At 33.5% G+C, this 12,626-nt stretch overlaps 1 protein-coding gene across 5 annotated transcripts in view; it reads left to right on the top strand.

Moving 5' to 3' along the window:
* RICTOR (RPTOR independent companion of MTOR complex 2) overlaps positions 1-12,626 on the top strand; it is a 118,909-nt gene that overhangs the window by 65,666 nt on the left and 40,617 nt on the right. For all 5 annotated transcript variants that reach the window (XM_065905123.1, XM_065905121.1, XM_065905119.1 and 2 more), the window contains 4 exons: positions 3,836-3,903; positions 7,139-7,206; positions 10,730-10,812; positions 12,295-12,382. In XM_065905123.1, the coding sequence (XP_065761195.1) occupies positions 3,836-3,903; positions 7,139-7,206; positions 10,730-10,812; positions 12,295-12,382 (307 nt within the window). The remainder of the gene's footprint in view (positions 1-3,835; positions 3,904-7,138; positions 7,207-10,729; positions 10,813-12,294; positions 12,383-12,626) is intronic.

Genomic DNA, 12,626 nt, shown 5'->3' with positions numbered 1-12,626 from the left:
TACTAATTCAGTGTTGTTTTTTCATTTAGTCTAAAATAGTAAGGCTATTTTTCTATAATAAGCTGTTAGTAGAGTTTGGAATAAAATTATCACAAACTGTGTTCTTTCTTCCCCCCCGCACCGCCGACCCCATCATTTTTGGCCTTGCCCTGTAGCTTGTGGGATCTTAGTTCTCTGACCAGATGTTGAACCTGGGCCCTTGGCAGTAGAGTGCAGAGTCCTAACCTCTGAACCACCAGAGAATTCCCACAGACTGTATTCTTATAGTTTATTTGTGTGAATATATTCAATATCACATTGTTGTCCATTGCAGACATTATTCAGAGTAAGCTTACTATGTTTGTATTTGGGTGTGAAATTATGCAAATTATGAAAGATTTATTGTTCCCTATTTTGCCTGTTTAGATCATTTTATGAAACTTGTCTTAAATGTTATAGTTCTGGTTTTATTAGGGCTACTAGAAATACTTTGATACTATAAAACTGACATTAGCTTGTATCATTAACAAATTTCAGTACAATTTTTTCCTTAATAAATGATTTTAAATACATTATTCATGGGCGTCCAGTGGGAATGAGCTGGTATTTTTGATATTTCATAGTGTATTTTGCTTTAAGTTTTTTCTTTAACAAGTGGGGAAACTGCTTTTAAGATTGGAGAGATGATCACAATAAAGAAAGATGTGTATAGACCTGTTTTTTTTTTTTACCTCTATAATCGTACAGCAGATTAGCAAAGCCTTTGGGTATATGAAAAAACCCTCAAATACAGTAAACTTTTTAAGTACACTACCATCTTTGCTTCTCTCTTGTTTTTTTTACAAATGTTAGTTCTTTTTTCTTTAACAAGATTCCCCTGGTATAGCAGAGTGATTGAGAGCATAGACTTCAGGCTTTACCGATCTGGTTTTGATTTTTTTGTTCTACAACCTACTAGGTTTATGATGTGGGGCAAGTTATTAACTTCTTTTGGATCCATTTTTCACTAGGTAAAATCAAAGTCATGGTTTTTACTTTAATTATTGTGAAGAATAAATACTATAATAATATTGGTAATAGTAATAGCAACTAGCATTCTTGTAAAGCTTATAATAAATTAGGTAGGTAATATTTCCAAGTGTTTTACATATATTCAGTCCAATCTACATAAATGTTTTAGTTAGTACTTGACACATAGTTAATATTCAATAAATACTGATTGCCTTGGATAGTAAATCATTAATTATCATTATCTTCTACTTTATCGTTATCTTCATCCTTGAGTCTGCTGTTAAGAGAATATTGTCCCCATTTTTATTAATTATATTTTTACAAATTTTCACTCTAATTTGATAACTTTTTCCTGTTCTTGACAAGTTCCAAGTTCTGAAGCAATTCTGGATGAGTACTTAAAGATTTAAGTTCAAAACTTATGAAGTATGTAGAGAAAATACCCAGTCTCTCACTGCTGAAGAGAAAAAAAAGTTTGCTAAAATCTCTGTTTACAGTTTTGGAGGTCCATTCTTTAGAAACAGGAAAACCAAAGTACACTGAAATCTGAACAAAATTGTAGTGTTGTCTCAGTTTAACTCAGTGATTAGAATAAACTGATCACTCCCTTTAACTAACCTGACTACAGAGGAAAGGATGAACCATTTCTAATGGAGATAACGTCATTTGGAACCTTTAATCAAATTTACAGTGTCCATCATTCACTCAAAAATTTGACTATGTAAATGAAAAAGGATACATGCAAAAGGTTATGACTGTGTAATTGAAAACTCAAAAGGAATTCCATAGACGCATATCCACAGGTGATTCAGATATTGGAGCCAGAGGGAAAAGATTTTAAAACACCCATGACTAACTTATTAAGAAAAATGGAGAAAAAGAAGAAAATAGATGAAATAATGGAGAATTTTACCATCTAATTGGAATATGAAAAATAAATCAAATGGAGTTAGCATCAAAAAATATAATACCTGAAATTCTGAACTAGATGAAATTAAAAACTCATTTTGGACAAGAAGGTGTCATTAGTAAACTGAAAAAGAAGTCAAAAATCAAAGCATTTCTAGGTGGGTAATAGGAAGTAAATGAACAGAACAAAAGGAATGAAACATAATTGTTGTCTTTGGAGAAGAGAGAGAATGAGCAGAAGCAAATATCCAAAGAAACTGTGGTCAGAACTTTGTTTTTAAAACTGGTGAAACTTCATAGAGCTCAGAAAACTCAAGATAAAGAAAACAACTAGTAGGTACATCATGGTAAGATAGTTGAAAACCAAGATAACTAAAAATCTTAAAATCAGCTTGAGAAAAAAAGACTGCTTTCAAAGGAACAAATCTGACAGCCGATTTCCCAACAGAAATTTTAGAACCAGAAGACAGTAGAATGGCATCTTTAGAGTGCAAAAGAAAATAATGTCACTTACCCCAGAGAAGGAGAAGGCAGTGGCAACCCCACTCCAGTACTCTTGCCTGGAAAATCCCGTGGACGGAGGAGCCTGGTAGCCTGCAGTCCATGGGGTCGCTAAGAGTCAGACACGACTGAGCGACTTCACTTTCACTTTTCACTTTCACGCATTGGAGAAGGAAATGGCAACCCACTCCAGTATTCTTGCCTGGAGAATCCCAGGGACAGAGGAGCTTAGTGGGCTGCCATCTGTGGGGTCGCACAGTCGGACATGACTGAAGCGACTTAGCAGCAGCAGCACCCCAGAGAAAATGTCTTTCAAAAACAAAGGTAAAATAAAAGATTTTTTAGACTAACATAAAAAGACCCAAGGAAATCTAAAGAAACAAACACTATTCTTTCTTGGATTCCTTGCCTTTATGTCGTGAAGACAGTAATGCAGCCTATAATGAGGCACACATGAGAAGGAACTCAGCCTTGTTGATAACAGTTTGCATGTTGTGAGTGAACCATTTTGAAGTAGATCCTACAGCTTTAGTCAAGCATTGAGATGACTGTAGCCCTGACCAATATTTTTACTGCGATATTATGATGGACCTTGAGTCATAACTGCACAGCTAAACTCTTGTAGAGTCCTGACTCACAGAAACTATGTGAGATAATAAATATTTATTGTTGTTTAAAAAATGAGACAGACACAGAGGAAGGTTAAAGGGAACCTTTAGTCAGAACGAAAATGATCTGAGACAAGGAAATGCAAAGAATGAAGGGTGGCAAAAAAAGGTACACATATGACTAAATATAAAAGACTATTTATTGTCAAAAACAGTATTTGTAATGTCTTAAGTATTTTAAAATAAAATTCAGACCACAATAATGTAATCAGTGCAGAGCAGGGGGGTTAAGTAAATGAGTTATAGTAGTTTAAGTTCTGAAATACATGAGCTTATTAACAAGGTTGCTAAATACAAAGGACAATACACAAAAATAATTTGGATTTCTTTATACTAGCAACAAAAAGAATGGAATTTATAAAAGACATTTAAATGATGTTCAAAAATAGGCAACACTAACTCATAGTGTTAGAAATCTGTGTAGTAATCTTGGGGTGAGAACAAAAGGGAGAAGAAGGAGGTTCCGAGGATGCTAGTCACAGTGAGTATGTTTAGTTTGAGAAAAATCTGTCAAACCTCACATTCGTGATTTATGCACTGTTTAATAGGTACGGTACCTGTCAATTTAAAAATTCAAAAATTGTACATTAAAAGAAATCACTCAAATATATTCCTTGATGATGAGTTTGAAGAAATAGGCTCTTCAAATAAGCTCTAGTTGGGATTATTAGAGATACAGAGAAGTTGGATGAATTTTAGCTTGTTCAAGGAAGAGTGCATTTTATAATAAGGACTCTTTTCTTTTTCTTGCTTTTTCCTTTTATTAGCGAATTTTAGCACCCTATACTGATTTTCACTACAGACATAGTCCAGATACAGCTGAAGGACAGCTAAAGTGAGTACCATGTGTGTTGCTGTTAAAACTTTTAGATTTGCCTGATTTGTATGTCAAGCCAGAGCAAAATGAGTTTAAGTAAATTTCCTATTTCATGGAGTTATATTGTAGTTCTCTCGTAATTAACTATGGCTTAAAAAATTAAAAGTAATCTTTTGGGAAATTTAAAGACTTGGAATTAGTTTCTTATTTTAATAAATCTAAGGTAGGTGGCAGTAGAAACCTAGACCTTTAATCATTTCTCTATTGTACATTTGTTGTTGTTCAGTCACTTAAGTCATGTCTGACTCTTTGCGACTCCATGGACTCCAGCATGCCAGGCTTCCCTGTCCTTTATTGTCTCCCGAAGTTTGCTCAAACTCATCATGTCCATTGAGTTGGTGATGCTACCCAACCATCTCATGCTCTGTTGCCCCCTTCTCCTCCTGCCCTCAGTCTTTCCCAGCATCAGGGACTTTTTCAATGAGTTGGCTCTGTGCATCAGGTGACTGAAATATTGGAACATCAGCTTCAGTATCAGTCCTTCCAATGAATATTCAGGCTTGATTTCCTTTAGGATTGACTGGTTTGATGTTGCTGCCCAAGGGACTCTCAAGAGTCTTCTCCAGCACCATTGTACATATTTTTAGCATAATTACATTGAAAGACTAAAAGGATCAAATAATAATGAGTAGAATGAACAGCTGCCTTAAATTGAGTGTGCAGAAAGATAAGCCATGTAGAATTTTGAGAGTAAGGTTAATAGGGAAATAAAAAGAGAGAAATATTATTTTCCAGAAACGAAGTAAGATGATTTTTCAGAGTCTTTTGGGAGAGAAAAGTACGTGTTCACTAGGAATGCTGGAATAATTATATTTGAATTGATTTAGAAGTCAAATAATCCACTATCTGTGGAGTTTTGCCAATGACACAATTCCAATAAATAGGCTATCAGGTGTAGCATAGTAGGTTTGCTGAATTGCAGATATACTTATGTTTAGAGATAATGTGTTTTTTAAATTCCTCCACTAAGTTTGGGAACATTGTAAATGGCCATATTTTTGTTGTTTTTCATTTTTTTCCAGAATTAAAAATAGCACTTTCATATCTTGAAATACCTCCATCACTGTGGATACATTGCATGCTAACTAACATCATTTCTTGAGCTAAGAAATTAAGAATAGTTGTTCTCTAGTTAAGATTTCTCAGACTTTATTTTTGCTAAGTTATGAACTGTAATTCTTCAGCCCCTTTCTTTCTTGGCACCCTATGACACTTGGGCATTCTCCTTACTGATGAAGAATGTATCCATTTTCTATTGCTGTGTGACAAACCATTACAAATATAATGGTTTAAAATAGTATCAGTTTATTAGTTCACAATTCAGTAGGTTAGAGGTCTGTCATGGTTCATATCTGGAGGTTTTAGTGAAGAATCTGTTTATCTCTAAGGTCACTCAGGTTATTGGCAGAATTCATTCCTTGCTCTTGTACAGCTGAAGTTCTATTTTCTTGCTGTCAACTGGGGCCTCTCTTAGCTTCTAAAGCCCACCTTCTTTTCTTGGCACATGACACTCTCCATCTTCAAACACAACAGAAGTTCCTTGAATCTTTGTGCTTTGAATCTCTCTCTGACACCCTCTTTTCCCTCCAGTTAGAGAAAGCTCTCCAGATCCAACCTACCAGATGATCTCCGTATCTTAAGGTCTGTTAGGCTGTATGATATAAACTTAATCACAGTCATGGCAGTGATACCATATTCATAGGGATCCAGGGATTAGGACCTGGAGTCTTGAGAAGACAGGGGCATTTTTCGAATTTTGCCTACCAGGATAAGTAAGAAATGAACCAGGGTACTTAGAGTTCTGGTTGGATAGGGAGTATATTCCACCAAAATCCTATCTTTCCTGTTTGGTTCAATACTTTGCTTTCTTTAAGTTTCTGGAGTATGGGCAATTTCTATAGCATGGGTACATTATGGCTAGGGCATAAGGAAATGGATGGGTTTTGTGTTTTTTTTTCAATAAAACTACCAATTTGTTGAAATAGGTTAGAAAATGGGTTACCAGGCAGTCAATACAAGTGTATCACAAACATTTTTAAGATATGGAGCACCAAAAGCTTAGTCACACAGTTAACTAATTCTCATTTCTTCCACCACCCGGTGTCCCCATTTTAGTTTCTGTTATAGTCTCGTGTTGATTAGTAAAGCAGAGCTCAGAGTGGTTGGTCTGTATGTGTGGGAGGGATTTTTAACTATTTCGTTCCACTTTTATAAACTGCTTGCCTACCATTGTTTAATTTGATTTTCTTTCACTGTTCTTTATTCTTTATGTTTTTTTTTCCCTTACCAACTCTCTGGATTTTTCTATTTTTAAACTGTTAAGAACTTTATTGGAAAAGTGAAAAATACGGCACGGAAAAGAAATGGACCATTGACAGGGTAGAGATGGTTGAGGTAGCATAAACGTACATGATTGCTAATTAAGTATTAAAACTGGCAATATGCCATACATGAACAGTGTTTGACAGTATAAATAGTTCTATTGGTTAATTGATTTTCATTAACTATTACATAGAAAGAAACAAGTGAGATGATTGGAAACCAATTATAAAAGAAGAAAGTAGTTGTCAGTAGGCCCCAGCTGACAGAAAACCGAAACCTCAGTTGTACAACAGCAAGAGAGTGAATTCTGCCAACAACCTGAATGAACTTAGAAGTAAATTAGTAATAATATCTAATTATTTAATAATAATCAGTGAATATATGGCTTGTTGAGCTTGCTTGGTAGAATAAATAGAATAAGCTTGCTCAGATAAGTTTGGGACAAGATTTTTGAAGTAAAGAGAACACGTGCAGTAACAGTAAGAAGTTTATGTGGTCATTTTCTTTGCTAAAGGGGAGTCTTTTGACAGAGATGCTTCTTAAGCAAGCTGGTGGTATTGCTAATGCTTACAGGTGTTGATGAGCTTCCTGAATAGTTTTTAGGAAGAGCAGGAAAAGTAGAACTCAGGAAAGCAGAATTTATAATTTAAGACGTGAATTTCACATGTGGGAAGGCATGATCAGTACATAATTGAGTAATTTGCTTTGAGGTAGATTTTGTCTTTATTTTTTTTAATGTATTTTAAATTTCCTGTGTAAATATTTAAATATTAAGTAGTGATAGCTCTTACTCTGATATAGTAATAGGGAAAAACTTACTTTTTATTTAAACATTTAATTTCTTTGACTCTACCCCCACCCCACCCAATAGAGAAGACAGAGAAGCAAGGTTTCTAGCCAGTAAAATGGGAATCATAGCAACATTCCGGTCATGGGCAGGTAAGTTCCTCTGTGTTACTTTATATTGTATAAGACAAACTTGACTATTTTTTCAAATGTTAACTTATTGTAGCATCTCATTTAAATGTTAACATGGTCTTTTTTTGTGTGTTATCATTAGAACCAAGAGGGGTTTAATACATAGTATTAAAATTGACTATTTGTAAGTCAACATTGCTGATGATAACCTGGGCATTTAAATAAAAAATTTGAACATGATCTATACCAAAAAAGATTTTAAGAATGTTAGTTGAATACATAGCTAAAGTTTCCTACCTTAAACTATAATGTAGAAAGTTATAAACACCTTATAAGCAAGATAGTAGTCTCGAATATCTTTCCTTTTGTTTCTTTATTGTGTTTTGGGATGTATTTTTTTAATTTAATTTCTTATTGAAATATGGTTGATCTACAATGTGTTTCTGGTGTATAGCAGAGTGATTCAGATATATATCTATATAGGTATATAGATATATGTGTATATATGTTCTTTTTCATATTCTTTCCATTATGGTTTGTTATAATGAATATAGTTGTCTGTGCTATACATATACTGTAAGACCTTGTTTATTTTATATATAGCAGTGTGTATCTATAAATCCCAAACTCCTAATTTATTGCTCCCTCACTTCTTTTGCCCCTTGGTAACCATATGTTTGTTTTCTCTGTTTGCAAGTCTGTTTATGTTTTCATAAATAAGTTCATTTGTATCATATTTTAGATTCCACATATAAGTGATATCATGTGGTATTTGTCTTTGTCTGTCTGACTTCATTTAGTATGATAATAATCTCTGGGTCCATCTGTGTTGCTACATATGACATTAGTTTATTCTATATTATGACTGAATAATATTTCATTTTATATATATACCACATCTTCTTTATCTGTTGATGGACATTTAAGTTGCTTCTGTGTCTTGACTATTAAAATAGTGCTGCAGTGAACACTGGGGTGGATGTATCTCTTCACATTAGGGTTTTCTCTGGATATATGCCCAGGAGTGGAATTGCAGGATCATATAGTAACTCTATTTTTAGTTTTTTTTTTTTTTTTTTTAAGGAAATCTCCATACTATTTTCTATAATGGCTACATTAATTTACTTTCCTGCCAATAGTGTGAGAGGGTTTCTGTTGCTCCACAGCCTCTCCCATGTTTATTATTTGTAGACTTTTTAATGATGGACATTCTGACTGATATGAGGTGATACCTCATTGTAGTTTTGATTTGTATTTGTGTAATAATAATTAGTGTTGTTGAACATCTTTTTGTGGACCTGTCGACCATCTGCATGTGTTATGGGGAGACCTATCTACTTAGGTCTTCCCTTTTTTTTTTAAGATTGCTTTGTTTTTTTGTTACTGTGTTATATGAGTTGTTTAGATATTTTGGAAGTTAATCCCTTGTCAGTTGCATCATTTGCAAATACTTTCTCCCATTCTGTAAGTTGTCTTTTCATTTTGTTTATGGTTTCCTTTCTGTGTAAAAGATTAAAAATTTGATTAGGTCTCATTTGTTCATTTTTGCTTTTCTTGTAAAAATTTTTCATTGGACTGCAGTTGATTTACAGTGTTGTGTCAGTTTCAGGTGTACAGCAGAGTGAATCAGTTACACATGTCCGTTAAAAAAAAATATTTTCTTCTCAAATAGGCCAATACAAAGTATTGAACAGTGTTCCCTGTGCTATACAGTAGGTTATTATTAGTCATCTACTTTATACACAGTGTGTTTATATGTCAGTCCTGGTCTTCCAATGTATTGCCACCTCTGTCCCCTGGTAACCATGTTTGTTTTCTACGTCTGTGACTTTATATCTGTTTTGTGAGTAAGTTCATTTGTATCCTGTCCCCTTTTCTTTAGATTCCACATATAAGCAATATCATATCTGTCTTTCTGTGTCTGCGTTACTTCACTCAGCATGACAATCTCCAGGTTCATCCACGTTGTTCCAAATGGCATAGTTTTTTCTTTTTTATTGCTGAGTAGTATTCCATTGTATATATGTACCACATACTCTTGGTATACCATGTTCTTAGTTTGTGAAAATGACTATACTATCCAAAGCAGTCTACAGATTCAGTGCAGTCTCGATTACCAATGGCATTTTTCTCAGAACTAGAACAAAAATTTGTGTGGAAACACAGAGAGGCCCCAAAAAGTGAAAGCAATTTTGAGAAAGAAAAAATGGAGCTAGAGGAATTAGTTTCCCTGACTTCAGACTATCCTACAAAGCTACAGTTATTCAAATGTTATGGTATTGGCACAAAAACAGAAATATATAGATCAATAGAAAAGGATAGAAAGCCCAGAAATAAACCCACTCACCTATGGTCAATTAATCTATGACAAAGGAGGCAAGAATATGCAGTGGAGAAAAGATAGTTTCTTCAATATGTGGTTGGTGCTGGGAAACTAGGCAGCTACATATAAAAGAATGAAATTAGAACATTCTTAGCACCATACACAAAAATAAATTCAAAATGGATTAAAGACCTTTAAGGCCAGACACTATAAAACTCTTAGAGGAAAACAGGCAGAACCCCGTTTTACCCAAATCACATCCTGATCTTTTTTTTAATTTTTTTTTATTCATTTCTCCTAGAGTAGTGAAAAAACCAAAGCAAAAAAACCCAAATAAACAAATGGGATCTAATTTAACTTAAAAGCTTTTGCACAGCCAAGGGAACCATACCTCAGACTGGGAGGTATATTTGTAATATTTGTAAATGTAAATATAATATTTGTAATATTTGTAAATGTAAATATTTGTAATATTTGTAATTGTAATTTGTAAATGTAAATGTAATATTTGTAAATGTAAATATTTGTAAATGAAGCAACTGACCAAGGGATTAATCTCCAAAATATATAAACGATTTATGCAACTCAATATCAAAGACCCAATTGAAATGACTCAGCAAAAAATAGGTGGAAGGTCTAGATAGACATTTCTCCAAAGAAGACATACAGATGGCCAAAAAGCACATGGAAAAATGCTCAATATCATTAGGAAATGCAAATTAAAACTACAATGAGGTATCACCTAACACTGATCAGAATGGCATTGTTAAAAAATCTGTAGGCAGTAAATGTAGAGAAGGTGTGGAGAAAGGGACCCCTCCTACACTGTTACTGGGAATGTAAATTGAAACAGCCACTATTTATTGAAGAACCGTATGGCGTTTCCGTAAAAAACTAAAAATATCAATAGAGCTACCATATGATGGTAGTAGTCCCACTCCTGAGCATATACCCAGAGAAAGCCATACTTTTGCTTTTATTTCTATTGCCGAGTAGCTCAGAATTTCTTGAGAACCTTTTTGGATGTAACTTAAATGGTAAAATTATTCATAATCTCTACTTAGTTGGAAAATTCAGAGAATATTTGAAATACACTATCACTTATGATGATCAAATAATATAATAGTGTAATTTAGCTTAGAAAAATGTAACATTTTGTATTATGAATACATCTTTTGAAATTCAAATCAGTGATCTTTTTTTTCTTTTTATCCTTTATAGGTATTATTAATTTATGTAAACCTGGAAACTCTGGGATTCAGTCTCTAATTGGAGTACTTTGCATTCCAAATATGGAAATAAGGGTAGGTAAAAATTACTCTGTATCATTCCTGGAATTTTAGTGGAGGAAATTAATTGGAGAAAAGTTTCAGGTGGTGTCTTTCCTCATGAATTGTTAATCTGTATCACAGAACATTTTAAAAATACAGGAATAAATATTTACCACTTAGTTGAACACTAAGGATAATAATATGAATCATTTGAAACAATGCTGTTGTAGGAACTATAGATGTATTAAAATTAGATTGAAATATGACATTAATTATGCCTTTTCTTTCTTTGAAATTATCTACGCTTTATTTATTAAAAAGCATAGACATTTCTTTTTTTTTTTTCTTTTATTTTTTTTTTTTCAGTGGGTTTTGTCATACATTGATATGAATCAGCCATAGAGTTACATGTATTCCCCATCCCACCTCCCTCTCCACCCGATTCCTCTGGGTCTTCCCAGCCCACCAGGCCCGAGCACTTGACTCAAGGCATAGACATTTCACAGGGGCATTCTCATTGTAAAAGTTTCAAGCAATACAGAAAACTATACTTAAGGAAAAGTAAACATAATAGTTATGCAACTTACACCTTCTAACTTTTATTTTTGTGTTATGAGTAGTGGTTTTGATTAAAATTGGGATATTTATATGCTTAATTATTAGACATAGTCCTAAATTATTATGACTTTCCTGGTGGCTCAGATGGTACAGAATCTGCCTGCAATGCAGGAGACCCAGGTTCTATCTCTGAGTTGGGAAGATCCCCTGGGTAAAGAAATGACAGTCCACTCCAGTTTTCTTGCCTGGAGAATTCCATGGACAGAGGAGCCTGGCGGGCTGCAGTCCGCAGAGGTGCAGAGAATCAGACACAACTGAGTAACTAACACTTCACTTTCTTAATTATTAATTATAAGAATTGTATAAAACAGCTAAAACAGATTGAAATTAGGGGGAAAAAAATTAACTCTTCACAAGGTTCTTCCTTTTCCCGTTCTACGTTTTTCTTTTAATGTTCAAAGGAACAAAATTTGCCCCCCTGTTTCTAATTATTAGTATAAATATTAGCTAGAGGTGCCTTGCTTAAAATGTGAACTAAAAATAAAAGCATCTAAACCATGGAATGATGTTACTAAGTATGGAAAGATCTATAAGCAGGGAACTAAAGGTCCAGTTCAGCAAAAAAACATGCTCTTTTGAGTTTGGCCAGACTGAGGTTTGACTCCTAATTTTATTATTTATAGCTCTATGACCTTAGGCAAATTATTTTTAACCTTTAAATCTATTTATTCATGTGTACAATGGGGATAATATAAGATTTATTGAAAAAGTTACATCATGTATATGTAGTAAGCATTCAGTACTTTTCTCTAATATAGGCAGATACAGTAGTTTTCTAAAATATAGTAGTTCTGTTTTTACCAATTTTTAAATCTGTGAATAGGGCATTTAAAAATTTTTAAGTGAATATTTATTCTGTAAAAATAAATGAACTGTATTTTTTTTTTTTACTTTCAGCGAGGTCTCCTTGAAGTGCTTTATGATATATTTCGTCTTCCTCTACCTGTTGTGACTGAAGAGTTCATAGAAGCACTACTCAGTGTAGGTAAGTATTGAAGTGCATTCACTGTTCATATATTGTAATTTTTTTAATGACTTACCTAATGGAGGCAGAGTCCCTCCAAGGTACTAAAATAAGTATTGAATATCATTTTCTTTTTTTATTGCATATTTGTGGTATGAAATTAATATAAAAATAAAATCTCAGGTGAATTTCTAAAAAGAAATTTTAATTTCTTCTCCATCACCCTACCTCCTGAAATTAGCAGTGAAATTAATAATAGAAGGAT

This window comes from Muntiacus reevesi, chromosome 14 (assembly GCF_963930625.1).
Source record: "Muntiacus reevesi chromosome 14, mMunRee1.1, whole genome shotgun sequence".
Lineage (NCBI taxonomy): Eukaryota > Metazoa > Chordata > Mammalia > Artiodactyla > Cervidae > Muntiacus > Muntiacus reevesi.
Note: the sequence above shows the minus strand (reverse complement) of the source record. Positions and strands in the feature narration are given on the sequence as shown.